A 23,010-nucleotide genomic window follows, 5' to 3' on the forward strand; every position below is an offset into this window, starting at 1 on the left:
ATCTTGGAGCAAAAGTAACATGATGGAACATATCAGGGTACATGAGCGACTCGCATTCCTTCATTACTGTAACTATAACAAAGAAAAAACATCCCATCTACCCAGTCAGGGCGATCAGACACATACCATCACTCTATCCCGACGCGTTGCCTCAACAAGTCCTACCCTACCCAAGAAAAAAAAAAAGCGTAGAAAAGCAGGTTTCCACGTAAACCAAACTCCGTGCAATGCCTCCTGTACATTTTTGCGTGAAAGCTACGCAGTGTGTCCTGGATCAGAAACCAAAAACACTATGTATATCCTGTAAAAGAAATAACAACAATGGCGAGCTTGCCTAGACTGAGATCGATATAGAAAAGGGAAACAAAGAGAGGGCTTTTTTGGCTGCTCAAATCATACACGTGCTTTATTGCATCTCTAAGATTGTTGCTGCTTTGCGAAGAAGCGCTGCCGTCTTGGCAACGATGGGTTTGGCGGCTTTCCAGTCTCCCTCCTCGATGCTGTCGCGAATAGCGGGGAAGATGGCTCCGTCGTTGGACCAAGCCTCTGGTCCGAAGACAACGTTCTTGAACTGTGTTCGGTTGGGAATCTAGAGATAGGGTCAGCTTAAGTCTTTCAGTCAGTCTCAAAAGGGGGTCGTACACCACCACCGATTTCAATGTCCAGTAACGCCGTCTCAAAGTATGCCATCTTGTTGTTGTATGCAAGTCGAGAGGCACCAATATCGTTGGCCTCCCAGCCTCCATTGCCCAAGACCTCGCGGTCCCATTCCATTTCCCACTTCTCGAATGTGGCGACGTTGTGTTGAACAAGTGTTGCAGCGTCCTTGAGCTCCTTGAATGCGTCTTTCTCGCCCTTGGGCTGGCCGTCCATTTGCTTGAGTGCCCACTTCTCGAGATCTTTGACCCATTGACCTAGTCTCTGTGCATACCAGCCCATATCAAACGGCATGATGGGTCGATCGGCCATGTCGAGAATGAGAAGAGCTATCACCTGTCCCATTGCCCCGTGATACTCGAAGTCAGGATCGATGAAGTTGTCCACCAATCCAATCTTGTCGTAGCTCGAGTGGTGAGGGACTTGAGTACCCCTGAAGGCCAGATCGAGTGAACTTGTTCCTGCGATATCCTGGAATGGAATGTGGTCGCCACGTCCCTCTGGCTGCTTCAGCTCGGCATGGCTCTGATCCCAAAGGTCCTTCAATGTACTATTAGTAGAGGGATCGATAACTCGGCCCAGGGCATGAAGAAGAGACTTTCGGAACACCGGCGATCCTGAAGCATGCAGGTCTTTTCCGACAACTGCCGCCCCAAGATTGAGGTAAGCAAAGGCATTATCACGCAGGGCCTCTGAGTTATGCTCGACATACTCAGTTGAGCCAATCAGGTTGTACGCAGAAGCATCCCAAGACATGAATTCGATGGTCCTCAACGGCCTCCAGCCTCGCTGTACAAGATCTCCGAAGATTCGAGCCATCTCAATCATGACAGCTGTGCCTGAGTGGGGGTCCGTTGCGCCGAAAGCCCAAGAATCTCGCTGATTACCGATGATGATAGACTTAGACGTCTGCTCCATGCCATTAATTCGACCATAGACATTCCAGATAGTGTGCAGTGAATCCTCGTCTTGCTCGTTCTTCAAGCGCACAATTGGGGACTTCTCACTGCCGGTCCACCACTCGACGTCTGGGACACCGCCTTCCCACTTGTTAGGCACCTTTTCGCCGTAACCCTTGAGATGCTGTAGTAGGACCTTGGCATCTCTCCAAGCGAGAGGGAGACTGGGGATACCGACAAGTCCATTGGCCTTGTCGAGTGTGATTCGCTGATCGCCCTTGCTACCATAACCAGGCGACAAGGGGTCACCAATTCCCCAGTTCGTGAGACCTACAGAGCCTCTTTGAACACCATCTGAGGGCATATACACTCCTTCGGGAGCCACAACACCTTTCTTGAAGCCGTCGTCTGCAGGGTCGGAGTAAATGAGACAGCCAGCAAAGCCTGCCAGCTCGGCTGCCTTGACCTTGAGAGCTTGATTCTCCAGAGGACCACCGTTTTTCACCAACGCAATAGCTCCCGTGGCATTAACACCTTTGCTTGCAAGATGCTTGAAGTCGTCTCTTGTACCATAGTTGGCGTAGATTAGGGGTCCCTTGACGTCTCCCGACTTTGAGTATCCGTGAAAGGCGTACGTTTGTCGACCTGCCGTCTCGCCTCCGACTTCCTCTTCTTCTAGCTTAGCCGTCCATTTGGCCTTCTTGAGATCCTTATCGTCCATGATCTGCACCACACGACCGTCCTTGCGGGGATAGTTGAGATAAACCTGATACTCATCCATCATAACTTCGTCCAGTAGTGCCCTGCTGAACATGGCCTGAACATCCAACGCGGTCGCATAATCACCCTCGGTACCGGCAATATGGGCGTAATTCGAAAAGTGCTGCACTGATGCGCGCATTCTCATGGGATCAACGGTCCGCAACAGATGGGCTCTAAGGTCCTCGGGATTGAAACGGAAGCCACCTCCTAATCTATCTGACAAACCACCAAACATATCGCTGGCGAAGAGCAGATAGAAAAATCCCAGTATAATTGTGAGCGCCAAAATGCGCACACAAAATAAGATGACGGTTGTTTTGTCCACCTTCGGAATGTTCCACCTCCTCGTTGTCTGGCTTGGCGTCTCCTCATTCTCACCCGTGGCATTCTCGGCGTTGTCGGCAGCTGGCGCATCAGCTCGTTGAGGTAATTGTATGCGTAATCGTGGTAATCTCGGCCTCCAGGACCATTTCCACCGCGGTAGAGTTAGATATGACCCTATTCGCTTCCCCCACTGAGAGCCTCGGGATCGGTCGGGTTCTTCGATCTCCATCTCCTGCATCTCACGTCGTACCTGCGCGGCTTCATCCTCACTCTCGCTATCGCTGGCCCATAAACTGTCCTCATCGTCGGTCTCTACTGTTGGTGGTCGATAACCGTCGGGTCTGCGGGAGGAACTGGCGCCACTCGAATGTTGTAGGAGACCCTGTGATTCCGCCTCTGTTGCATTACGCTCGTTTGTTGGAGACCTCGGAGCAGGAGCCCAGTCATCTGGATCGTAATGGCTACCACTGGCCACGGCCTGATCGTAAGTGGGCGGTATAGGATCATAAAAAGGAGTCTTTTCGGAAGGCATCTTGATGGTGATTGAGCGCTAACCGCGCCCTCGGTTGTCGTATATTCAATCCGATAAGAAGCTCGTTCAGGCGTGTCACAAAGCAGTTGAGATAAACAGTGCCATTCGCTGAAGGGGATCGGATAAAAAGGAGCGGGCGAATCGCGGTTTCGATCGATCGATACGAAGCAATTAAGTTAAGATGAGCGAGGTGCAAGCACGAAAGGAGCGTCAAGAAAGAGAGACAAGAGACAGACGCCAGAAGCGCATCGCCAAACTAACAAGTCCAGGCTTAAGCTCTGACTCGAGATGTTGTTGACTGGGTAAAGAAAAGGAAGGGGAGAAGAAGCTGAGATGATTAAAGTCAAAGTAATGTACCGAGTTACGTTGTTGGCTGCAGGCAGGTACAGTAAGTACAGTACAAATCCAATGCGCTGCGACGGGGGGGATGATGGCGAACCTAATGGAGTGTCCACGTAAGGTAGGGGACCGGAGTCCACTATAACTATAAGCCGCCGGTTAGTACGGAGTAAGAAGACAGACAGCAGAAGACACACAGACAAAGGTGGTCGAGGTCTCAAGTGGCTGAGTTGACCCGGGAGACTTGGCAAGCCTTGGCCTTTGGAAACTTTGACAAAATACCAGTAAGAATACTTTCGCAGACACTGTACTATACTATAATTCACTCCTCTTCTTTTTACCAGATTACACGTGAAATGTCATTCATACTAACACTATCTATCTATCTCAGAGGCATCCAAGGAGCTTACCAGGCCAGGCCAGGCCTTGTCTTGTCTCGGCTCTCACAATCACTCTCACTCTCCTGAATCCGCCCATGCACGCCACCAGGATTACCCCACAAAAGCTGGGATAGGGAGACAGCCTAACTTGGACAGGGAGGTGATGTGCGTATCATCGCTTTGCTTCTGGACTCGACGTAAAGTTAGGGACGTGTCAGCTAATTTGTTCAACCGTAATTCGAGATTAAGCAGGCTATGTAACCCTCAGACAGGATTGCGTGGGTAAGGCTTCAGTTATTTTTGGGCTTACTATCCGTATATATGCATTCTTTGTTATATATCTCTCAATCAGGGGTTGGTGACAGCGACTCTCCAAAACTCTCACTGTCGCAGGAGACTCAGCTTGGCTTCACCGCGCATATCATCAATTTTTGGGCAAAGTTTACATATATACAAGTAGTGGAACTGCGACCTCCTCGATTCATGCCTGCGGGCTAAACATTATCTATCGCTATGCCGCTCAATCACCTTCTCTTTCCTTCAATCACTAGTGAATTAGACCTCAGTTCGGTGTCAAAACGACTCCCTCATATTGTCGACTTCGGATGTTCTCCAATGTCTGATGGAAGTGCCGGCGGCTGTTCTCAACTGAAGCAGAATCTTGTTGGTTGCCGGCCAGATTGGAGTGGATGAGTTCAATGAGACCATTGAGATACTTGGTTGTGACCTGCTCGAGTTAGCAATTGCTTCGACAGTTCCAGGATCGAGACTCACTGATTCGTTTTGTTGGTCAAAGTAATACACATAGCGGTCCAGAATCTCAACAAAGAGCTCAATCGATGTGGCTGTCTCCATACAGGAATCGGCAACACGAAGGGCACGCTGAAGACATTCAAGTACTCGCTTACCATCACGGTAAAGCTATGCAAGTTAGCTGAGGTCCTTCACACATGGATTGATACATACCTCTGTTTCTTCTGACTCGCCATTGGACACCATGGGAGTCGCCCACCACAAGTGACTCGCCAGATACACAGCGCGACATTGATCGGGCTTGCGTAGCAGCTTGCTACCGTGCTGTGCGCACTTGGTGATGAGAGTGTCGTAATTCTCCTTTCCAAAGTTGCGTGTCTGGTGAAGAGCAGTAGCAATCACACAGACAGCCTGGAACTGAGCCTTCGAATCCGACACAGCCTCCTCATACACTGTGAAGGCTTGTGCAAAGAATTCATATGCAACCTCTTCAAACCCGGTCAGATCGGCTGTTTGGCCAGCAGAGGCAAAGAGACGCAGTGCTATCTCTGCAGCCCCAGAGCCATTAACACGGGTGTACAACGTGCTGAGCGCTGAGTGCATAAACTTGAACAGAGCATTACTCTGTGTCTCCCAGTTGTCGTCAAAGTGCTCACGCTGCTTGAACTTTCGCGCCAACTTCATGCATGCTGTAATAAGAGGTGGCGTCGTCGTGCGGATACGCTCGTTTCCTTCCGAGTACGCCTTTCTTGTCATTTGAAGCAGCTTGAACTGAGTATCGTTGTCCTCGGTCTGCAGCAAGTGCACGATCCTGGCGAGCCATCCCTGCTCCTCCATTGTCTCGTCTGTCTCCACAGGACGTCGTTGGGCAGCACCTGGGTATCCTTGAGGCGCCTGGGAACCCTCCTTGATGAGAACCTTCAGTACCTCCAACACGTTCTCGAGCTGTTCCGTAGTCGAGATCTTGGTCTGGTTTTTGAGCAAAGTGCGAGCGACGCCACCAGCAACGGCACGGCGGGTAGGGTATGATTGCGACTGGAAGAGAGGAACGTAGGTAGGAAGAGACAAAGCAGTAAAAGTGGAAACATATCGGTTAAGGGGTGCTTGAAGAAGAGCAAGCAAGCTCTGCTGAGCAGGAGGCGAGTGAAGGTCAGCATTGTTAATGTTCTCCCGAACTTTGGTAGTTGCGTAAGCCAGAATCTGGTCAACGTAGTCCAGTCTGTCGGGATAAATGTTAAGCGCAAGGTTGCAAAGTGACACCAGGAGAGCAATAATGTCTTGCACAGGAAGATGCTGAGCCTCCACCAGGTTCTTGACCTGGGCGAAGAAAACCTCGTAAAGCTGTACGGTGTCTGTAATTGACCCTTGACCGTTCACAGCAGTGGTTTCTGTATCCGCAACTGAAGGTGTAGACTCGGCGAGTGTGCTTGAGTCATCGTTGCTGCTCTCACCAGCAGTTTCCTCTGAAGTCTCATCGGTGGCCTTGGCTGTAGACTCCTCGCCCTCGGGTGTCTTGTCGGCATCTTCGGATTCGGTATCTTCAGTAGACTCGCCCGCTTTGCCATCAGGTTCGGATTGCTTAGACTCTGAAGGTGTGGCTGCCGATGCTTCTTTTTGAAGGTTTACCTTCTCCAACAGTTTTGCCAGCGCATCCGCCTCAATTTGAGCTCTATCGTCCGACTTGTCCTCCGGTCCATCGCGTTCAGCATATTCGGACAATCGATCCATCAGACCAATTACAATGGCCTTGACGTTAACATGGGGGTTGAGGCGTGAAACGGCACCAAGGAATTGGTCCAAGGTGTGCAGGTGGAATTCGTCCGGGAAAACTTGCGTAATCACCTCAAGGAGATACTCTTGGGCGAGAACGTCCCGGCATTGAACCACCTGCTCTAGCAGCGGTGCTAGAATACTAGACTTATACGTTTCAAGATCAACAAGCTGGCTTAGGCGTACGATATTGCTGCCGACCAATAGCTGCAGTTCCTTTCGCTCTCGAATTCGCTGCTCGCGCTCTCTCGAGTGGCCTTGGTGTTGTAGACGAACCCATAGTTTGTTCATCTCGACGAAATTTGTAAGAACGAAGTTGATGGAGTCGCTAATGTTGCCTTCAGGACCGTCGCTCTCAGTAGTTGGCAGGTAGTCCCTCGCTTGACCAGACAGGTAATATCGGAGGAAGAGTCCACGAATAGGATGCTGAACACCTCGGCTCATGTCCATCATGTCCTTCATGAGCTCCTTAACGGGCGCATCTTCAATGGCCATGTAGGCGGTTCCCACTGTAATCATAAGATACAATCGTGGGACGATGTTGCCTGCATACTGGACGAGCTCGTAAAGGTCGGCCAGGTGGTTGACAGGGTGGTTTTCGCGAAGATGAACAGACAAGTATCGCAGGGCGTCGAACACCGACATGTACAGCTCGTAGTATTGCTTGGGTCCAAGACTGCTTGTGCGAAGCTCAGAAACCAGAGTCGAGCTACCAGAGTCAGCGATGCCATTCAGGGGACCGAGCTATCTATCGCGGCAATCATATACATACCAGCATTTGAGCGCATCCATTAGCTTTCCAGGAGTGTCGAGACATTTGCGCATAAGGGACGTCTGCTGTCGCACGGCAACGAGAGCATCTTCAAGCAGACGAGCCTGGTCCTCGGGGGGAGCTGGCGTGGCCATATTGTCGGACTATGACGGCGGGGTAGCTCGGAGCAGGTCAAGACAAGCCAAACTCCTAGCAAATTCACTAGAATGCGACTGTGATAGACGCAACGGTGAAGGAGATGACAGCGGGAGTCGGAGGTTGCGCGGAGCTGTCGGGTTGTCGTCGATAGGTTGCGCCGCATACAAGGCGCAGAACGAACGGGAGCGATGACGATACGGGGGAGGCTGAGATAATGGATTGGATGGGTTGAGGTGGGCCTAAGCTCCGCTGGAAGACAGCGGATAATGGCGCTGTGCCAGTTTATCTTTAGGCGGCAGGGGCTCTAGATGCGTCCCAGCCACCGGAACGGACTCAATTCTGGAAAAAGGAAGATACACGGCGCAGGGACTCATCACGTGGTGTCAGGGAGTCAGTCGTTCCTGCGTCTAATAAGGTGGATGAGATGACTGAAGATGTTATGTCAACTTTATCAATTCACTGATTATAATCGAATTGCTTCATCTTACTGTCGTTCAATCTTCCTCATATTCAATTATGTTTCATCAACGAAATGTACAAAGTAACCAATGCCAATCATGCTTAGTTATGGTTAAATAAACTTCAATAACTCCTTGCAGTGCAACATGGATGTCAACTGTGCCAGCTCCTCAACGCCTTACTTCAGATCCTTCAATGCATCTTTCAGTTTTCCAAATTCGTTAGGCATCCATTTCTCTCACATCTCCTGGACCGGCCGAATACTCCAACGCCACAATACTGGGGTTGTCCAACTCGCGCAGGAATCCCCAGATCATCGCGAAGAAAGTCCACCAACGACGTATCAATCGAGGATGAAAATGCGGCAAGGACAAGCATCATATTCGACTCGGGATGAGGCAGGTTGTGAATATCAGCAACAATGACGACCTCCTTGATCGTTTCTATCGACGCCAGTTCCCGCGCCCATTCCAAGCTTTCATGACGAGTTGTATATAATAGCCGAAAGTCAGAAACCGTCAAGCTCTGCGGGCCGTCCCATGGCCCTCGTGGCCGAGCGCCTTCAATGACAAGTGTCAACTTATCCAAGCTTTGCAAACTTCGCAGCGAACGACACACAGAAGACCAGTCATATGAATCTGGTTCCATGACATTTGTTGGACTGCGCTTGTAGAGGCTGATCTCCCGGACTAAGTCTCTAGTGCGTGGCGTCTTATCAGTGAGGAAGGGCACCAAGGCTTCGAGGTCTTCTCCAAAGTGGAAAGCATGCTTTGTGTACAGGTAATGAGAGGCTTCCTCTCGGATTTTCCTGTTGATATGCATAACTGCAGTGTGCATCGATCGGCGCGGATGAGGGTCGGCGCAATATGTCGTTTCGTAAGACTTCTTTGCGATAGTTCGCTCCATTATATGATATGCTGAACGTTGGGTCTTTGAACGGCGCGCCTCATATTCATATTTAGACTGATTTCGAATTGAGATATCTTTGGTCCCGCCGTTGTCGAGAAGATAGTCGTATATCAGCATGCGAATCTCTGGAGGGATGCGCAAGAGCATAGATTCTTCGGCCATGATGTTTGAGTTGCGTAGCAATGCCTGAAAGAAGGAGGGAGGTGTCGAAGTGATTTTACAACGCCTTTCAACTGAGGAATTCGTTTGGACGCCGATGACTTGGTAATGTCAGTCTTGGTGATTGTACTAGTCGATGGTGTCGACGAGTCACTAACACGGTGACGGACAATGACGGATAACGCGAGGGATCTCACGTCAGAAGCCGCTTCTTGCAATGCCGACAAAGATAACAAAGACAATGCGAGGCTATCGTCCAGCGGCAGTGCGACAGCTGCCTTATTTATGTCTACAAACTGATCAGCAATTCGAAGGGGTCCGTCCATCAAGGTGCCCACTCCCCGGACCTTGACGACCCAACCCCAAGGTCGGCTTTGTCAAACCAATAAGTACAAATTCAAGCCATTGAGCCAAATCTCAACACAGATTTGAAGCGACTAAAGTCCGGTCACTTTGCCATCGGTGTGGCAGCCTTCCCCGTCCTTGCTCTCCGGCCACCTTGTTTTCGTGGGATAGTTCTTGATAAGGCAACCCACTGTGTTGGACAAGGTGCCCCCCAACTATACTCATTGGTCCAACCGCTAGCTGAAGGTCAACTCCTTCAGCTTCTTGTAGTGGATGCTGCCAAAGTTTAAGCTGTTGGCGATTCTTGCATAAAATTACAGAGATTCAGCCATCCACTAATATAGAGAGTGGAGTGCAAGACTCTTCAAACAAGAGAACGGTCCGTTGTCTTGCGGACTGTGACCCTAGAGATGGCATCAAGACCCCCACCACTAACCCGCATCGCAGACCCAGAACTGCGAATGACGAGATTGAACTAAAGAAGCACTTTTCCCAACTTTTTACAAGCTGAATCGCGTACAAATAAAAGTCCAACAAAGGGACAGGTTCCAAGAAATATCAATGCCTTTACCGCCTTGTTGACGCACGCGTTCCAACGCTGTACCTGAGAGACGTTTCTTTGTCTTTGAGTTCAGCTAGTCACAAGGTTGTCCATAAAGAACGGCAATGATCTCATAGTCACTGGACTATCAACCTCTGCGATCGTGGACTCTTCAATAAGCACGGCGATGTCATAGTTTGTGAACATAATTCGCTCGAGAATCTCGTCCGGGGGAGCTACTTCACCGAGCTAGACGTGCTTGTGCAGTCCACAATTCTCCGGAATACGTGGTTCGAAACATAGAATCATGCACTGGGCTACAAGCCTCTCATGCCGTTCTCTAGAGGCAATTACCATAGACCGTCTTCCTTCGATGTTGCGACGCGAAACGATAACTTATCATGGAGCAAATACCGAGTCATACAAGTTGAGCTAAGGATGCCGGCAAATGTGCTTCTTGTTGAGATAACGGGCTATGGACTTAGCGATGTCGAAGACGGAAAATCCAACCTTCCAATCACTTGTTTTCCCTATGATTTTAAAACAAATTTGGATACAATGGCCGCAGGCATATAAGAGAGGCAGGCTTTTGACCACCAGCGATGGCGATGAGGCACCAATAATGATCCATGTTTCTGGTGTCAAAGTACCACGCCCAGCACGGCTCTCACAAACCGAAAAAGTCCGCGATAGTCGGGATGGCCACTCTTGTTGGGGTGGACCATCCCATGCGACTATTATAGCGCCATCTACCTCGAAGGTGATGATGAGGGTGCACAACCCGTCAACACCTTCAGAGAACCTTGGAGGTTGATCCGACCGACTTATCGGACCTTGGGGTCCCCGGATTATCTCAGGGCTCATTATCAATTAGAGTTTAAAGTGATACGATGCTTGCGGGTTCCTGGGGTGCTTCTTCAGAATCTCAGTCGATATAATGAAGATGTCAAGGTATAAATCGTCTTTTCTTCTAGAAGCTCACATAGAAGTTTCAGGGATTGCGATCCTTGCTAGCGTTACATATCTTACGTCTTGTGGTCCACTGAAACACCACATATGCAATGCTGGCATCTGAATAAGCAAACTTGTTGTTTTACACACGACCTTTCTCTTGAAGCCATACAGTGCCCTTCTCCTAGGCCTCATCTGAGCTTTCCGTATTCCAGGGGTTAATCATCTTAAATATGGTGAATCAGTTCTCTTTCCACGACGCTTCTACATCATTTAATGATGCTCAGTTCATGGCTGATGCAATGGACTCGACTATACCCCACCTTGTTGCGGCGGGAAACGCTGGTCAATGGGGAACTGAGCCCCTTTCTAGAAAGGAGTCGTTCATGCAGAAGATGCATGATGCTGTCTCCAAGTCGGAGCAGTTCTGTGAAACGGGGGCTGGTGATCGAGAGAGAATATTTATCGCCGAGGTTGAAGACGATCAGACCAGCTCAGGATCCACTGCAAACGGAAACCTCTCCCGCCGCGTGGACGAGAATGGAAAATCCTTTGTGTCTGTTGGTTTCGTCAAAATTGTCGAAGAACAATTCGTGAGCTATTTGAAAGAGACAGAGAGTTTGAAAGCCCAGATCGAACCTGCGTTGAAAAAGGGCAAGTTTGTCTTCCTCCAATACCTCGTCACTGATCACCGAGTTGGTGATAGACGTCGTGGGGCTGGGGCTGCTCTCCTTCAGAAAGTCAAGGATTATACTCTTGAGCGTGGTTGGAAGACGATCTGGCTTGATTGCTGGGATGGAGGTAATGGGCAGTTGGTGCAGTATGTTCCCAGAAGGACACCCTCGACTCGGTTCATTTTTAATGGTTACAGATACTACGTTGATCAAGGATTTCATATTATGGGGAGCTTTGGGAATGATCATGATGATGGGTCTTCATGGAACGGTAAACTTTTCCGTATGGACATGGCCTAGAAACTGCTACCGAAGCAAGCATCATACAGCCAACACTGCTATCTCTGTGGGCATTCACTTCTCCAGAGGAGCTGTATCAACAAAGCAGCCAAAGAAGGGATCCCGTCCTCCTACAACTCCAGCCTCAACTGCCAATTTCCTCAACTCTTGATTCTCCTCCTTACTCAGCGTCACCTTTGCTGCTCCCACGTTCTCTTCGAGATACTTGATGTTCTTCGTGCCAGGAATGACAAACATTTTGGGGCTCTGCTCCAAGATCCAGGCCAGGACGAGCTGTGAGGATGTAAATCCCTTGTTCTTGGCCAACTCATTGAACTGGTCCACAATCTTCAAGTTCTTCTTGAAGTTGTCACCCTGGAACCGCGTCAAGTTTCTTCGGGTATCTGTCTCTTCGAAATCATCGACAGAGCGAAAACGACCGGTCAAGATACCACGACCAAGGGGTGAGTAGGCAAACACCGCCACGTCTAGCTCTTCGCAAGCTTTGAGAAGGTTTGTTCCTGAAGGACCTTCGATGTCGAGTGTCCAGGGGTTGTACTCGACTTGTACTGCTGAGATGGTATGGATGGCGTGGGCTCGGCGGAGAGTGGTAGACGAGATCTCTGAGAGGCCCAAGTACTTGACCTTTCCCTCACTATGTGGGCGTGAGTCCTGCTTAACTTATTTCATGGTGGAATGACTTACTCAACCAATTGCTTCATGGCTTCCACAGTTTTCTCAATAGGCACATCCTCGTTTGCACGATGCATGTAATACAGATCAATGTGCTCAACACCAAGCCTCTTCAAGCTGCTCTCAATACTCTTCCTCACATGCTCAGGCGATGAATCAGTAACTATCCCTTTCTCACCTACCCTCAGCCCAAACTTGGTCGCAAGGAAGATATCCTGACGACGTTCGGGGTGAAGCTTGAACCATTTGCCTACGACATCTTCACTATCGCCGTAGACATCAGCTGTGTCCCAATTGGTACAGCCAAGTTCCCATGCACGGTCGAGGAGTTTGAGACGTTCTTCGTCAGATCTGGGTATATTAGTGAGGTTCAGGATTTGGAGATGTGATTCATACGTGGCTGCTCCGTATCCGACGCTGATTCCCATAAGACCAAGACCAACGGATGGGATCTTGGGGCCATTCTTGGTGAGCTGTCGAAAAGGGAGTTGAGCTGGAGGAGCCATGATGTAGTTCTCAGAAATGGAGTTTGGGCAGTTGGAGGAAATATTGGTTGGATGCAAGTGCCTTGGCTTTTACGAAGAACATGTTCTCAAACACAGAGAAACTCTCTTCCTTTTATACATGTCCAACGCCTCCTCATCATTATATTAACCGCCCTATCCCAGTCCAGGTTACGACATTATTTCATGTGTCCTTCTTGATATTCGTTACATCAGTGTATGAAACGGGGTTAGCTTTGCGCGGACATATCCAGGCAGCTTCTCATCCCCACACTTGCGGCCGAAAGACTGCTTGTCTCCGAAACTTTAAAGGATCTTGCATGAATGACTAAGACAGCCTCGGTCACGGGCAATATCTTATTCACCGTGAGGTTCGTATCAGTGTAGGCCAATCGATAGAAACCAGGTCAAAGAGAACAAAGAATCTTGAATTCAGATCAAGGTATCAAAAACCACAAAAACGCTGTATTACACTAGTCCCTCTATTTTGTCTTGCGCCTCGCCTTGAATGTCTTGAGCGGATCTCGCTTCCTTGAGCCAACCTTAAATCCGCGACCCTTCTTACCCTTATGGCCCTTGCGGTCTTTCCTGAGTGCCACAAAGCCAATGTCGTTTGTCAAGGCTTGTTTGCCATCTTTGGGTAGGAGATACTCTGGGATATGCTTCAGGTGAGCTTGTTGTCTAGCAGTTCGAAGTTCACCGTCGTGGCGAAGATGGGTGAGTTCCGTAGGGTTCTCCTCGAAATATCTGAACGATTGTTAGTACAGCCTGAATATGATGCGTTATTGTGTATATGCTTACCGCTTCAGTTTCTCACTCTTCAACAGCTCCTGTCGCAACTCTCTTGTTCGGGCCTCTCGGATAGAAACCTTGGTAACCGCACGTAGAGCATCGTTCATTCGGTACCGGAAAGGATCCACTTGCTTCATGTTGAAGTTGTAAGGCTTCACCTCTTTTCCTCGCTTGGCTTGCTGCCTGATGATCTTGGCCATCACCTTCTCGTCATTCTCTGATGCTGGTGTGGACGTAGGCATGTGCTTTCGGTATAGATCTTTAGGGACGACGAATGACAGAGCCATGCCAGTCTGTCCAGCTCGCGCTGTACGTCCTATTCTATGTGTGTAGGCTGATGCTGTTGTGGGGAGATCGAAGTTGATGACTGCGGAAACCTTCTTGAAATCGACACCTATAAGTGTTGTTAGTGCAAATCCTGTGCTTGGGTAACTTTCTGCCATACAAATGACAGCGCCGGGCAAACATACCTCTTGATACACCATACTCTTTATCACCGCCCTTGGACTTCTTGGCCTTCTTCTTCGGTCGCTTTGCTTCCGTCTCCGCATCATCTCCGTCGCCCTGCTTTTCGGCATCCTCAGTCTCGCCTTCAACAGGTTCCTCATCATCTCCCATCATCTCATTCTTCTCATCGGCGGCAATGATGATATCGTAAACATGTTTGTTGAACTCCTCAACGACATGAACTCGCGAGTTCAAGGGAAGTTCAGAGTTCAGAATACAACTTCGAATGCCGAACTGCTCAAAGAAGAGCTTGAGACGGTAGCATCGGTCAATGTCGCTCACAAAGATGATGCACTTGCCCTTGATCAATTTGAGCTTGAAGATCACATAGGCAAGAAGGAACTTCTCGTCTTCACCACACCTAGTAATATGTCAGCAACTGGTCGCTTGTATCTGAATATCAGGAGAACGTACTTGGCCACAAATTGGGTGATACCCTCGCCTTCAGCCTCCTTCTCCTTGAGATCCAACAACGTCGGGTCACGTCGGAAAATCCCCTTGAGTGCGTCGACCTCATCTGTAAGAGTAGCGCTCATCATCATGACCTGAGTACCCTTGGGGACCGATCGTGACAAGTTCTCCAGATCCTCACTGTAACCGTAGGAAAGAACAAGATCGGCTTCGTCCAGGATAAGATGTGTGAGTTTGTCGATTGAGAGTGCTGAAGAGTTGGCATTGTGCCAGGCAGTCGCAGGGGTCGAGATAACAATGTCGGGCGAGTTTGAGAGAAGGGCGCGCTGCACGGCATTGGAAACCTTGTCGGTCAACTTGACTGTGCTGATATCCTTTGCGCAGAAGGAAGCAAATTGTTCGATGGCCTTGAAGACCTGGTCGGCAAGCTCGCGGGTCGGGACGAGGATGAGGGCGGTTGTGAAAGCAGTAGAGTCGGTCTAAACACATGGCTATTAGCAAAGTCTTCAAGAATAGGATATCTCGAGAATCGGGTGGCATACAGCTTTGCGCTTCAGAATGCTAGATAGCAACGGCAGAACATAAGCTGCCGTCTTTCCAGAGCCACAGTCGGCCTTGGCCAAAACATCTTGTCCATTGAGAGCCAAAGGAATCGCCTTCCTCTGTACTAGCGTCGGCTTTGCAAACTTCTGCTGAGCGATAGCTTGTAGCAGTCTAGGATCAAGACCGAGATCGACGAAGGAAGTCTCATCCTCTTGTTTTTGCGCAGGCTTCGTAGGCTTTTCAACTTCGGTAGTAGCAGGCTTTTCGTCAGCGACGACCTCTTCTGTTTGATCGCGCTTTCGTTTCGATAAGGACCCCATTGTGTAAGTTGGTTGTTGTGTGGTGTTGGTGTTGGTGTGTGTCGAAGAAAGATGGTGATTTCTCAACTGCCCAGAGATAATCTTTCGCTGCTGGGTAACTTTTCCTCCAAATTTCCAGCAGGCTGAGGGGCAGCTACCCGGCGGATGATTACTTGATTGGCTGATTGACTATCGAGCTAGCACCTTTGGGCTTAGCCTGGGAAATTGAAGAAAATCGTTCAGAGTTCGAACTTTTTTTTCTTCTTATCGTGCTTATCAATACATGCACCTCCAAACTTTGTCTAACCTTGTTTGGCTGGGAATAGCTTCACGTTGTTGTTCCTTTCATACACAGTGTAGGCGTATGCCTCTATTTCCAATCACCTGTATCCAACTGCTTCCTGGTTCTATCTTGAAGTACTTGCATAGGAAATATTGAAGCAGACAGAGACAAGTGTCAATACAAGCCAACTTTATTACATGTCGAAGTCGACTTCACTTCAATCACTTAACGGAGAGAGACAAGAGACAGGTTTGATCATCAACAACAAGTATATTTATCATTCGCTCAGTTCATTATATCCCATGTCCCAAAATTCCAGGCTAACAGATTCCCAAAGAAAACATCATCTATATCCCAATTCTATCGGTTCTTTTTTTGCTTTTGCTTTCATTCCCTTTTTACCACTTGATGACAGGGTTGGGGAAGTACTCGCTGATGAGCTCCATGTAGTAAGGCTTGAGCTTCTCAGCATCGGGCACACCGTCGCTCTTGGAATACAAGTCATAGGGGTTGAAGGCGTTGACAGCCTTGAGCATCTCATGGTCCTTGTCGCACATGAGGTGGCGGTAAGCTCCCTCGCGGTGCCAGGGGTAGAAGGAGTGGTAGCGGATCATGGCGAGAGCCTCGTCAGGGAGAGTGGACTGGTCCTTGACGACATGGTAGAGGTACTCGTCGTGACCCCATGAGAGCATGACGTTGTCGAGACCACAGTTGGGAGAGTAGATACCGTACTTGGTGTTGAAGTCGGGGTTGATAGCATCGGGGTTACCCTCAGCGAAGGTCTCGGGGTAGATGATCTTGTCGGAGAAAGCACAGCCAACAGGGAATGTGTCACCGACAACGTCCCACTGACCCTGAGTCTCGAGCTCGGGGAAGAAGAGCATAAGCTTTCCAAGGTCGTGGATAAGACCAGTCAACTGCATCCATCGAGGCTTGCCATCACGACGAATAGCCTCAGCAGACTGAAGAAGATGCTGGATCTGAGAGAGGGAAGTATCAGGGTCAGACTCATCAACAAGAGTGTTGAGTTTCTCCATGGCCTCCCAGATGGTCATCTCGGCACGAGGACGAGAGGCGTTGTAGAAGCGGTTGCGGGCAGCGAGGTTGTAGGCGACTGTCTGCTTGTGGTGCTGCTCGCGGTAGAAGTTCTTGACGCGGTCGGTGGCGTCGGCGTATTGGCGGAAGGTGTTCTTGTCCTTCTCCTTGTCGAACTTGGAAGTCTCGTCGTACTTGATCACGTTGACATCGTCGATCTTGTCAGAGAGAACCTCGAGGGCTTGGCCATCGTGGCTGGAGAAATCGTCAACGACAGCGCCGGGAGCCATTGTGAATGTGATGTGTGTAAGTGAAGTGATGGAGGTAGTATAAGGTAAGTTGAGAGAAGAGGCTGGTATTGTTCTTGAAGATTCAGTTGTAGTTGAGAGTGTGAGAATGATGATGAGCTTGGAGAATTGAATCTCAAAGACGTGAGAAGGATGGTCTTATGTAGTAGTTGATGTCAAAACTGTCCTTCCTTACAAGTCAACCTCATATCGAGAAGTTTTTGCTTTGCCCGTCCGCGCACACCATCAATGGATCCTTTCCCCTTCTTTTTCCCCGCATAATCAAACTCGAAGTCGGGTACATGACCAATCTGCGTCATCTGAGTGGGTGTTTTTACTCTACAATTCTCGTCAAGTTTTCGAGACTTGGTCGAGATCTGGAGAATGGTGGAACTCTGCGGGCAGAGTTTCTAAGTCGAGAGAGACATATCGAGCTAGATCCGCCGGAGAGACGCCGCTGTGAACCCTGACTTCTCAGATTCTCGACCATTTACAGTTAGATCCGCCGGCTGTAGCTGTTTACGGCTGTCGAAGAGACACCAAGGATAGCATCAGTGCGGAGGCAGTGGAGATATTGTCGACTTTTACCTCAAAATGCCACGTTAATTCACCTTGCTAATTTCTTTCTACGTCACGCGGGGGATTAACCGGGAAGATTGCCGGATCTCAAGACCCTTCGCAAACTCGGAGATTCTTGTTCAAAATGTTCTAGACGCAGCTATCGCTTAGATCTCTGGGGCCTCATCTTGCGTGGTAACATGGGGATTATTGTTGGACCCTGAATTAGACAAATACGGCAAGACAGCCTCATGTGATCAATATCAGCAGATCTAGAAGTAGAGGTAGAGCAAGACAGGGCCACAGTCTAGAAGTTTGTCTCTGACAATAGAAGCTTTGAAGGCTGCTTCAATATCAACTCTTAACATGTGGAATGCATCCACTGTCCAACACCTATTAGCATTATAATAGGATTATAGCTGATGGTGCTTCTCCCACAAACTTCCCCATACGTGCGTCTTGATCTAGATTCATCTTCAAGAGAGGGCAAGCTGAGCCGGTCCGGGGTTGACGAGTTGTTTCCAATATGGTCCATATTTAGATGTTCCCAAAATCGCTAAATTTCCCCGCGGCTCAACTCTTATTGTTCCAGGCACGGAAGTCTTGGTCGTGGGAAATCAACTCAAAATCGGAGTCTGGCTACTGGTTCCTCGCCATCGTGGTAATTTTGTCCGAGTGGGCTAAGAATTTAAGCGTCATACAGCGCATACGAGATCTTGGATTCCGCGCTAACATTACTGGTCCCTGAGTTCATTTAGTTAGTTCCGGAGAGCTCGATTTCGAGGGATTGCCTTTTTAAGTAAGACTCCCCGATCATTGGGTCATTGTGCAGCTGCTACGAAACGTTGATTATCAGCCATATTCTTCTCTCTTGTCAGCTGATTCAAATATTGAATGTCAGGCATCTTGATGAAATTCTGATTGATATCAGATCATTTCGCAGAAATAATCCGAATAATTTATCCTCTTATTCACCTGCTCTGAGACTCTGACGTGGGTGAAATACTTGAGCGTCGGTTTCATGCTAGAACAAGAGAAGTATCTTGACAATTAAACCTCTTTAATCATCAAACCGATCACTTATATCTTGTGCACCTCACGCTTTCAATGCCAACCTTTGATGATCAAACACCTCTTTTTCGACGTTGACTTCTGGTTGTCTATTGTGTCGTTCTAGCAAATGCTCACGCTATCTGGCATCTGCAGTGGCTTAACCTACACCATTCTGTTTGAGTCTCAATATTGTATTGTCAGCAATGCCTACTGTATTTTCTACTGGTTCACCATAAGGACCCTACTCTGCATGAAGTTGAGGAATAATAAGTATCTTGTGGTATACGTCGTGTGTATTATAAATATATAGGGAAATATAGTGTGTCCAAATGGATTTACGCCGGCTCAATTTAGCGGTAATTGTCAAAAGTGTAATGATTGCTCGACATATATGGGAAATTTTGTCGACGATGTGAAGTAATATGCTCGATATGTATTCCTACTAAAGAAAGAAATAAAATTATTGATATCGTGAATGCCTCTGACGACATCCAATGACCTGTATCCACAGAATTCGCAGACAATATCTAAGCCGGTCGTGGAGAACGGCATTGGGAGGCCTGCTCAAGATCCATAGGAATAACGCTCACACCTACCATTGCTTGACATAGAGGCCAGAGTATTTATGTGAGGTACCTGAGTCATGTCTGATTTCGTATAATGACAAGGCTAATGAATAGAGCTCCCATATATATGTGAGGGAATACATTGTCTATCCACAAGGCATGAACATATACGTTCTTGTGCCCTGGGCCTACCAGTGTACAACTACGGATAACGAGACTATTGTAGTTACCCTGTAGATAAACTTGGTACAACGGGTGCATCGTCATCACGCGAGACTAAACTTGAATCTTAACCTTTGCAATCTAAATCTCCGATGAGACCGAGCATTTTAATAAACAGTGCAGTCCTTATAGGAAGAAAGAATAAAGAACACTCAAGATAAAAGTCAAAACGCAGACTGGGTAGGCTGTTGGAAGCTGTGCTGTACTCGTATATGAGCAAGGCTTGAAAGTGAAGCTGAGGAGACTTGATAAGGTTTGAAAAGAAACAACACCCAGCAAATATTCAAATAAAACTATACATATGACAAATTTTCAAATAATAAGTAGCAAAGCCTGAATAGAAGTGTTAGACATCAAGTCCTTTTTGAATAATGAGTTAATGGCCTCATAGGTTGAGGCGCCTGCTCAGCCCAACCTTCCCAGATCATCATGTCCTTAAACAAAGCCAAAGCCCAATAAGATCCAGGGTGTTTGGAATCAGTCACAGTAAAACAGTCACAGGAAAGCGGTGGCTGCGTCATCATCCCATGAAATTGGTCTGATAACTAGATAATATCAATGAGTGACTCTGGAGTGACTGTCGAGAACTTCAACTTTCAAGAATGTGGGCCTGCCTCGACTCCCCAACTATTCAAGGAGAATTTTTGAGCCCCCAGTACCCGAAAGCGAATTAAAACGGGGGTTTAACACTGTCTGATACGCTCCTCGGCATCTTACCACGTTTTGTCCCTTGTAAGAAACCACAGACGTTGGTGCTGCCCATCACGCCCTTCTGCATATGACTCAGAAATTGGCTCGCCCCGAGCCAGTCATGCAAGAAACGATCAAAATGTTTGATGTGCAGCATGGATCAAGTCTATCACTATCATAGGTCATGTCTTCCAACAGGGAAGCAAGATGATGGCTACAAATATCCTTGTCTACAACATAAGCGTCATTGGCAGGATGTCAAAGCGGAACATAACCCACAACGCATGAAACATGGGCTGTCTTCACCAAAGCCTCGTTTTGATGCAAGACCCCGAAATCGGCTATCGTCAACCGAGCTCGACAGGCCGGGATCCCGGCCGACATCTCGAGTCGCTCCAGGCATCGGGGACGTCCGGGCCTCGGGAGCCACCATATCCACCGCGGCAATTACGACTACAGGTTAAACTCTCAAGGTGACATCCAGGGCTCTTCATGTTCCGTGAAACTTTGATCGTTGTTAGAGTCGCAAGCAAGGGCTCGCTCGATCGATGAAACTTGGGATGTTCAAGGAATCAACTGCCAGTTGTGAGTCAAGGGAGGGGGGATTCGACTAACGAGATAGTGCCATCTCAGATCGATTTGAGCCAAAGCAACTAATGCATACTTTCGAGGTGACAAGTTTGATACCAGGGGTTTTCAGAGCCCGAAACTCCAATCACCAACTCTAAAATACCTTGAATCCCTACCAAGACCTAGGTATCCCTGCAAGTTTGGTCATTGCTTCTCCGGCAGCACAGACGTCAGCTGGGGCTGGTGCAAAGACACGAGAAATTATCAAAATTTAAGACTCGAGGGTAAGGCTGCACTTGAAACAGCAAGAGGTGTCCAAGCGTACAGAGTACATTGAAGCAGGCAAGCATCCGTGCATGTAGATCATCAAGGTTAAGCTCCCTGTCGAGATCCTTGAGCCTCTGATCAAGAGCCCGAGAGTATGTACCCTTGACTTCCTTGATATCTGGGTTTCAACCGGGTACTGAGCCCGTTGAGGTTATGATTCGTCGGTCCAGGATAAATCATGTTGGTGGAACACATCCGTGACCGTCAAGGCGCTTCATTCCGAATGTTTTGATCCTATGTTCAGGAGATGGGGCCTCTCCCTCTCCCAACAGGTCCTAGAATTCACTCAACTGCTAAGCGACAATCGTCAGTGGACAGCCTGGTTTATCTCTTTTTGAATGTTTGCATATTCAGCCGTGGATCCGATATGTCACCCTGTCTGATGCATTGCACCAACCAGAGACTTGACTGGTGACACAAGCCGCGGCGACTCACTACGGCTAGATTCAAGGAAGACTGGCTTGGCGACCAAGATATAACTCATCGCGAAGAACTCCCTTTTCCATAAAACTGGTGTGGAGAGGACTTTGCGCTTTGACAATCGAGGCCCACTTGTCGCCATGTCGTTGAGTTATATCCGTGTTTGTTTCACCCATGAGATGGGAATAAGCTGTTCATTAGCGTAACTGCCGAATAAAACGGCCGTTACTAAATGTGAAAGTCAGGCCATGTGCTGTACCCTGGATCGTGGATGCACTGAGGTGCTTAGACGTGATCCAAAATAACGCCTCAAGGAAAACTACATCCGACAAAACTATGAGTGCCTGGCCTGGCCTGGCCTGGGTCATCTGCTATCAAGGGCATTAAGCCTGATGCCGCCTGGCTACTTTTGGCTTGGCCATCTTCACTAATCGGACTATCTGAGAATGGCCCAGATCTGGATCTCGCCAGTTAATTGGACTCTTCAAATTGCCTAATAGAGACAGATCTGCTAAGGAGATCGTGAACAAAAATAACCACTGGGATGAATGTGATTGACGGTGACATTTGCTACGAATAGCGAGATACAAGATACCGGTTAACGTGCTGGAGTTTGCATGCTGTCTAGCAACGGGGAAAACTGTTTCTTGGTGTGTGATTGCGTCAAGAAGACACTTTCGATACGTAAATATGTAGTAGTCTGCAGCGACTAAGAATCACATGCGAAAGTCGCAGCCACTTGCTATCGTATCTCTGTGATTAAGTACCGTACCCAAAGAGTCTCTGGGGTGGATTTCACGTAACGGTTTGTTGACAAGGGCTAGCCAGGTAGCGCAGATCAGTAGGTTTAACCATCTTTGGAGGGCAATCGGTGTTGCTATGTTGGAGTACTTTTGGCTAGAGTCAGAGCATTCCACCGTGCAAGCAACTTCCTTGCAAAACTGCCTTGGATTATCCATATTCGTAAAGAGTCGACGAGGATACTGCTTTGTTTATCCATTAGCCTGCGTGCGTAGTGTTGCCTGAGGATGGCTGAACCCGTCCCCAAAACAGCGTCCAGGCCAAGAAGATGGTTGGTGATCAGATCAAGCCTCTCATCGTCCTGTGGCGCGAGCTGCATGTGCATCTAACAGTGCAGCCTCTAGCCTCTCGCCAATAATCGATTTCCTGAGGGTGTGATGTCAAAGACATCGAGTCCACGCAAGAGATGACAGGTGCCATTTTACTACCAGGGCACGGTGGTTAGCACAACACTCACCAGTCCATCAAAACCTTGTCGAGGAGGGGTTGTCGTTGCGCCAATCCCCTGTCCGTAGAGACAGCCAGGAACCACCCTCTTCAGGAACGTCTCGAACTGTGGATGGCACAATGGGAGAGAATTTCGAGGTTCACACCCTGTCTGTCCTCAAGCACGAGATCCGTGCGCACATCCAGAAGTGCAAGTCTTGTTGTCTCTCTCCACACTCTCGGGAATATCCCTCTGAGATAGCTCAACGCTCCTTAATAAACTAGGGTCTTGATCAATCCACAAAGCTTAGCTAGAAATTCATGGAAAGAGAGGACACGTTTCTCTAGCAGATGCAAGCTGACTGGACACAGCTGTGGAGA

General features: G+C 48.6%; 7 protein-coding genes across 7 annotated transcripts; 1 reads left to right on the plus strand and 6 right to left on the minus strand.

Moving 5' to 3' along the window:
* Nucleotides 1-180: 180 nt before the first annotated feature.
* FOBCDRAFT_36994 (uncharacterized protein) lies at nucleotides 181-3,539 on the minus strand. The gene is made up of 2 exons (XM_031184579.3): nucleotides 643-3,539; nucleotides 181-589 (listed from the first exon to the last, which is right to left on the minus strand). Exons 1-2 carry the CDS (start codon nucleotides 3,172-3,174, stop codon nucleotides 407-409), a joined length of 2,715 nt encoding a protein of 904 aa, XP_031040221.2. The 5' UTR covers nucleotides 3,175-3,539; the 3' UTR covers nucleotides 181-406.
* Nucleotides 3,540-4,284: 745 nt separating this feature from the next.
* Nucleotides 4,285-7,537, minus strand: FOBCDRAFT_36997 (retromer subunit VPS35). Its single transcript, XM_031184581.3, has 4 exons — nucleotides 7,189-7,537; nucleotides 4,860-7,125; nucleotides 4,668-4,814; nucleotides 4,285-4,620 (listed from the first exon to the last, which is right to left on the minus strand). The coding sequence occupies exons 1-4, from the start codon at nucleotides 7,320-7,322 to the stop codon at nucleotides 4,456-4,458; spliced, it is 2,712 nt and encodes a 903-aa protein (XP_031040223.2). The 5' UTR covers nucleotides 7,323-7,537; the 3' UTR covers nucleotides 4,285-4,455.
* Nucleotides 7,538-7,755: 218 nt separating this feature from the next.
* On the minus strand, nucleotides 7,756-8,773 carry FOBCDRAFT_223984 (uncharacterized protein). Its single transcript, XM_031184583.3, has one exon. It carries the CDS (start codon nucleotides 8,689-8,691, stop codon nucleotides 7,990-7,992), a length of 702 nt encoding a protein of 233 aa, XP_031040225.3. The 5' UTR covers nucleotides 8,692-8,773; the 3' UTR covers nucleotides 7,756-7,989.
* A 2,071-nt stretch (nucleotides 8,774-10,844) lies between these two features.
* FOBCDRAFT_293529 (uncharacterized protein) lies at nucleotides 10,845-11,609 on the plus strand (the record flags this gene model as incomplete). Its single annotated transcript, XM_059611827.1, has 2 exons — nucleotides 10,845-11,510; nucleotides 11,579-11,609. The coding sequence occupies exons 1-2, from the start codon at nucleotides 10,924-10,926 to the stop codon at nucleotides 11,607-11,609; spliced, it is 618 nt and encodes a 205-aa protein (XP_059464948.1). The 5' UTR covers nucleotides 10,845-10,923.
* Nucleotides 11,610-11,615: 6 nt separating this feature from the next.
* Nucleotides 11,616-12,842, minus strand: FOBCDRAFT_293531 (NADP-dependent oxidoreductase domain-containing protein; the record flags this gene model as incomplete). Its single annotated transcript, XM_059611828.1, has 2 exons — nucleotides 11,616-12,298; nucleotides 12,349-12,842. The coding sequence occupies 2 exons, from the start codon at nucleotides 12,840-12,842 to the stop codon at nucleotides 11,719-11,721; spliced, it is 1,074 nt and encodes a 357-aa protein (XP_059464949.1). The 3' UTR covers nucleotides 11,616-11,718.
* A 404-nt stretch (nucleotides 12,843-13,246) lies between these two features.
* FOBCDRAFT_223990 (P-loop containing nucleoside triphosphate hydrolase protein) lies at nucleotides 13,247-15,544 on the minus strand. The gene is made up of 5 exons (XM_031184587.3): nucleotides 15,092-15,544; nucleotides 14,553-15,028; nucleotides 14,102-14,499; nucleotides 13,641-14,025; nucleotides 13,247-13,586 (listed from the first exon to the last, which is right to left on the minus strand). The coding sequence occupies exons 1-5, from the start codon at nucleotides 15,410-15,412 to the stop codon at nucleotides 13,322-13,324; spliced, it is 1,845 nt and encodes a 614-aa protein (XP_031040229.2). The 5' UTR covers nucleotides 15,413-15,544; the 3' UTR covers nucleotides 13,247-13,321.
* Nucleotides 15,545-15,673: 129 nt separating this feature from the next.
* FOBCDRAFT_223992 (inositol oxygenase) lies at nucleotides 15,674-17,397 on the minus strand. Its single transcript, XM_031184588.3, has one exon. It carries the CDS (start codon nucleotides 16,997-16,999, stop codon nucleotides 16,073-16,075), a length of 927 nt encoding a protein of 308 aa, XP_031040230.1. The 5' UTR covers nucleotides 17,000-17,397; the 3' UTR covers nucleotides 15,674-16,072.
* Nucleotides 17,398-23,010: the final 5,613 nt, after the last annotated feature.

Source organism: Fusarium oxysporum, chromosome V (assembly GCF_013085055.1).
Source record: "Fusarium oxysporum Fo47 chromosome V, complete sequence".
Classification (NCBI taxonomy): domain Eukaryota; kingdom Fungi; phylum Ascomycota; class Sordariomycetes; order Hypocreales; family Nectriaceae; genus Fusarium; species Fusarium oxysporum.

What these genes read in the sequence shown, in the direction of transcription:
- FOBCDRAFT_223992 (XM_031184588.3), bottom strand. Translation starts at nt 16,999, where the DNA reads ATGGCTCCCGGCGCTGTCGTTGACGATTTCTCCAGCCACGATGGCCAA.
- FOBCDRAFT_223990 (XM_031184587.3), bottom strand. Translation starts at nt 15,412, where the DNA reads ATGGGGTCCTTATCGAAACGAAAGCGCGATCAAACAGAAGAGGTCGTC. An exon ending in GCATTCTGAAGCGCAAAGCT is followed by an intron (nt 15,029 to 15,091) that starts GTATGCCACCCG and finishes CCATGTGTTTAG; the next exon opens with ACCGACTCTACTGCTTTCAC. An exon ending in AGAGTATGGTGTATCAAGAG is followed by an intron (nt 14,026 to 14,101) that starts GTATGTTTGCCC and finishes CAACACTTATAG; the next exon opens with GTGTCGATTTCAAGAAGGTT.
- FOBCDRAFT_36994 (XM_031184579.3), bottom strand. Translation starts at nt 3,174, where the DNA reads ATGCCTTCCGAAAAGACTCCTTTTTATGATCCTATACCGCCCACTTAC. An exon ending in ACATTGAAATCGGTGGTGGT is followed by an intron (nt 590 to 642) that starts GTACGACCCCCT and finishes CCCTATCTCTAG; the next exon opens with ATTCCCAACCGAACACAGTT.
- FOBCDRAFT_223984 (XM_031184583.3), bottom strand. Translation starts at nt 8,691, where the DNA reads ATGGAGCGAACTATCGCAAAGAAGTCTTACGAAACGACATATTGCGCC.
- FOBCDRAFT_36997 (XM_031184581.3), bottom strand. Translation starts at nt 7,322, where the DNA reads ATGGCCACGCCAGCTCCCCCCGAGGACCAGGCTCGTCTGCTTGAAGAT. An exon ending in GCGAGTCAGAAGAAACAGAG is followed by an intron (nt 4,815 to 4,859) that starts GTATGTATCAAT and finishes TAACTTGCATAG; the next exon opens with CTTTACCGTGATGGTAAGCG. An exon ending in TTGACCAACAAAACGAATCA is followed by an intron (nt 4,621 to 4,667) that starts GTGAGTCTCGAT and finishes TAACTCGAGCAG; the next exon opens with GTCACAACCAAGTATCTCAA.